The sequence below is a fragment of the Molossus molossus genome, unplaced genomic scaffold (assembly GCF_014108415.1).
Source record: "Molossus molossus isolate mMolMol1 unplaced genomic scaffold, mMolMol1.p scaffold_m16_p_15, whole genome shotgun sequence".
Lineage (NCBI taxonomy): Eukaryota > Metazoa > Chordata > Mammalia > Chiroptera > Molossidae > Molossus > Molossus molossus.
In genome coordinates this window covers 65,318,070-65,320,984 of record NW_023425350.1, presented here as the reverse complement: position 1 = coordinate 65,320,984, position 2,915 = coordinate 65,318,070, and the positions used below count along the sequence as shown (strand labels likewise).

General features: G+C 45.6%; 1 protein-coding gene across 1 annotated transcript; it reads left to right on the top strand.

The window, feature by feature from the left end:
• Positions 1–2,427: 2,427 nt before the first annotated feature.
• On the top strand, positions 2,428–2,634 carry LOC118631186 (V-type proton ATPase subunit e 1-like). Its single transcript, XM_036263492.1, has one exon. It carries the CDS (start codon positions 2,428–2,430, stop codon positions 2,632–2,634), a length of 207 nt encoding a protein of 68 aa, XP_036119385.1.
• Positions 2,635–2,915: the final 281 nt, after the last annotated feature.

Below are 2,915 nucleotides of genomic sequence, written 5' to 3'. Positions count from 1 at the left end.
GGAGAGAGAGAGAGGAATATCGATGAGAGAGAACATCGATTGGCCCCCTCCTGCATGACCCCCGCCTGGGGATTGGCCCACAACCTGGGCCTGTGCCCTGACCAGGAATTGAACCAGCGACCTCTTGGTGCATGGGTCGACGCTCAACCACTGAGCCACACCGGCCAGGTTCTAATTTAAATTCTTTCTTTTTTTTTACCCTAATTTAAATCTTTTAAAGAAGAGGTCAAAGTTTCTCATGAGCCCTCAAGATCTCCACTGCCTTCAACTCAAAATAATTTATATAGCAAAGTGGCACGTGTTGGCAAGGCCTACAAGATGCTCAGTGGACCCATTTCCTAGAGAAACTGGTGAAAATTATTTTTTAACAACCATTTAAATTCTCTGGAAATTGACCTAGTATATAAACCGAATGTAGAAGTATTTTTCAAGAAAACCTACTAAAACTCAGTAAGAACTATAAGAGTCTGTGGTATTTGAACCCACCTCCTCCCACCTCATCCCAGCTCAAAGGTGTCCAGACAAGAACATAGGGCAGAAGGCTATCTTCCTGGGAGAATATCATCCTGCCCCTAGCTACTTGTTGCTAAGACTAAGTCCCAGGTGAGGACAGCTAAGAGGTCGGCTTTCTGCTGCTCGGCCCCCACTGGTGGGATGAGGCTCTGCACTGAGTGTGGCATTGCTGAAAATACAGGGGCTACAGTTCATTCTTGTCCCAGCTGATAGGCAAGGAATTCCCACTAGGAGAGGCAAGCCAAGGAGACCTGCTGCCTTCTAACCGCTGAGCACTCAGCTCCCAGCATGGAGGTGACACACAGACAGAAGCACATCATTGTCCCCCCTGCAGCACCAGAGCCTTGGCTGAGATTTCCCCCAGGAAGGAGAGTGAGACCATACATAGAGAACTCCAAAGCGCTCCCTAAAGGAACTGATTTCATTTGCAATCCTGTATGGAGAGATTCAAGCATCAGGATGTTCTCAAAAATAGAAGCAGCAGCCCTGGCCAGTGTGGCTCAGTGCTTAGAGCATCAGCTCATGGACCGAAGGGTCCTGGGTTCGATCCCCAGTCAAGGGCACATACCTGGGTTGCAGGTTCAGTGCCCAGTCAGGGCATGTGCAGGAGGCAACCAATCAATGCATCTGTCTCACATCAATATGGTTTTTTTTCCCTCTCTCTTTCTCTCCTTTAAAATCAATGGAAAAAAAATATCCTCAGGTGAGGATTAACAAACAAACAAACAAAAAGGGAAAGCAGAAGACTGACAACAAAAAACAAAGCATCCCTGGCCAGTTTGGCTCACGGGTTAAAGCGTCAGCCCATGGACTGAAGGGTAGCCAGTCTGATTCTCAGTCAAGGCATGTGCCTGGGTTGCAGATTTGATCAGTGGCCCCCAGTCCAGGTTATGTGTGGGTGGCAGCCAGTCAATGTGTCTCTCTCTCACATAGATGTTTCTCTCTCTCTTTCTCCCCCCCTTCCTCCTTCCTTTCCTCTCTCCTTCCAGTCTATAAAAATCAGTGGAAAAATATCAGGTGAAGTCCTGGCCAGTTTGCTCAGTGGTTGGAGCATCGGCCTGCGGACCAGAGAGTCCCGGGTTCAGTTCCCATAGGGGCCTGACCCCCCCCCCCCAAAAAAAATATCAGGTGAAGATGAACAACAAAACAAAGGACATTTGGAGGGAGATTAACAGATCCATTCGAGATATAGGCTAAACTGTAGTCTGGCTAATTTGCTAGAGAGAAACAGGAAAAGAGACAACTGTAAAAAAGCTTCTTTGGGTCAGAACAAATCTCAAACACTGACCTCGGGTACTATCCCTACAAAGAAACTTAGATTTTAATGGATTTCACTATAAGGCAATTTGTGCCCTGGGGCATTGTTAAAAACAACACAGCAATCAGCCAGGAATTTGTGGAGCTTAACACCTGGGCGGGTGTTGTTAAGAAAAAGACAAAGAGAGCCCTGCCCAAACCGCATCATCACAGGCGAGTTGTGGTCACACTTTAAGCCAGCAGCCCCGAGGTGCAACGTCAGAGGCTTCACACTGTGACCTGTGGAGGGACTTCCTGAAATTATCCACCCAGTCACTTAACAAGCAAATGACAGTAACATGCCTGGGAGGGTGACCAGCATCCAGATTTGTTACAATAGATTATCTAAAACATCCAAAAACATATATATACAAGACATAAAGCAATAAGAAAGAATGACCCATACACAAGAGAAAACAAAAACAGAAACTGCCTGTGAAAGCAACCAGATTTAACAAAGACTTCAAAATAGCCATTATAAATATGTTCAAACAACTGAAGAAAGCCATCATTGAATAAATAAAGGAACGTGTGAACACAATGTCTCATTAAATAGAAAAATTAATAGAGGGATAGAATTATAACAAAGAATTAAATAGGACAGCTACAGCGGCAACCATGGTGTACAAAGGCCTCATGGTGCTTCTGATGGTGATCAGTGTGTTCTGGGGCCCCATCAGCTTCCTGACACCCTGGTTCATCCCTAAGGGTCCAGTTTGCTGCTATCTCTTTTGGCTGATTGCAACTCGGGCCCAACTCAATCCTCTCTTTGGACCACAGTTGAAAAATGAAACCCTCTGGTACCTCAGGTATCACTGGCCTTGAGGAAGAAGACCCGCTGTCCAGTGCTCAGTCTCTGAGGTCACGAAGAGAATTTCTCTAGATGCAAAATCACCTCCAAACCAGACCCAGTTTCTTGACTTGACTGTTTGGGCCATCAGCTGCCTTAAACATTCTAGGGTTAGGGTTAGGGTTGGTGTTAGGGTTAGGGTTCGGGTTCACACATTTGCATATCTTACTCTACAGTGCAGTATTTTTTTTTCTATCACCTTTTTCACACTTTGATGAATATGTGCCTACTTAACATAAACTATACTGACTCCATA

What these genes read in the sequence shown, in the direction of transcription:
- LOC118631186 (XM_036263492.1), top strand. Translation starts at nt 2,428, where the DNA reads ATGGTGTACAAAGGCCTCATGGTGCTTCTGATGGTGATCAGTGTGTTC.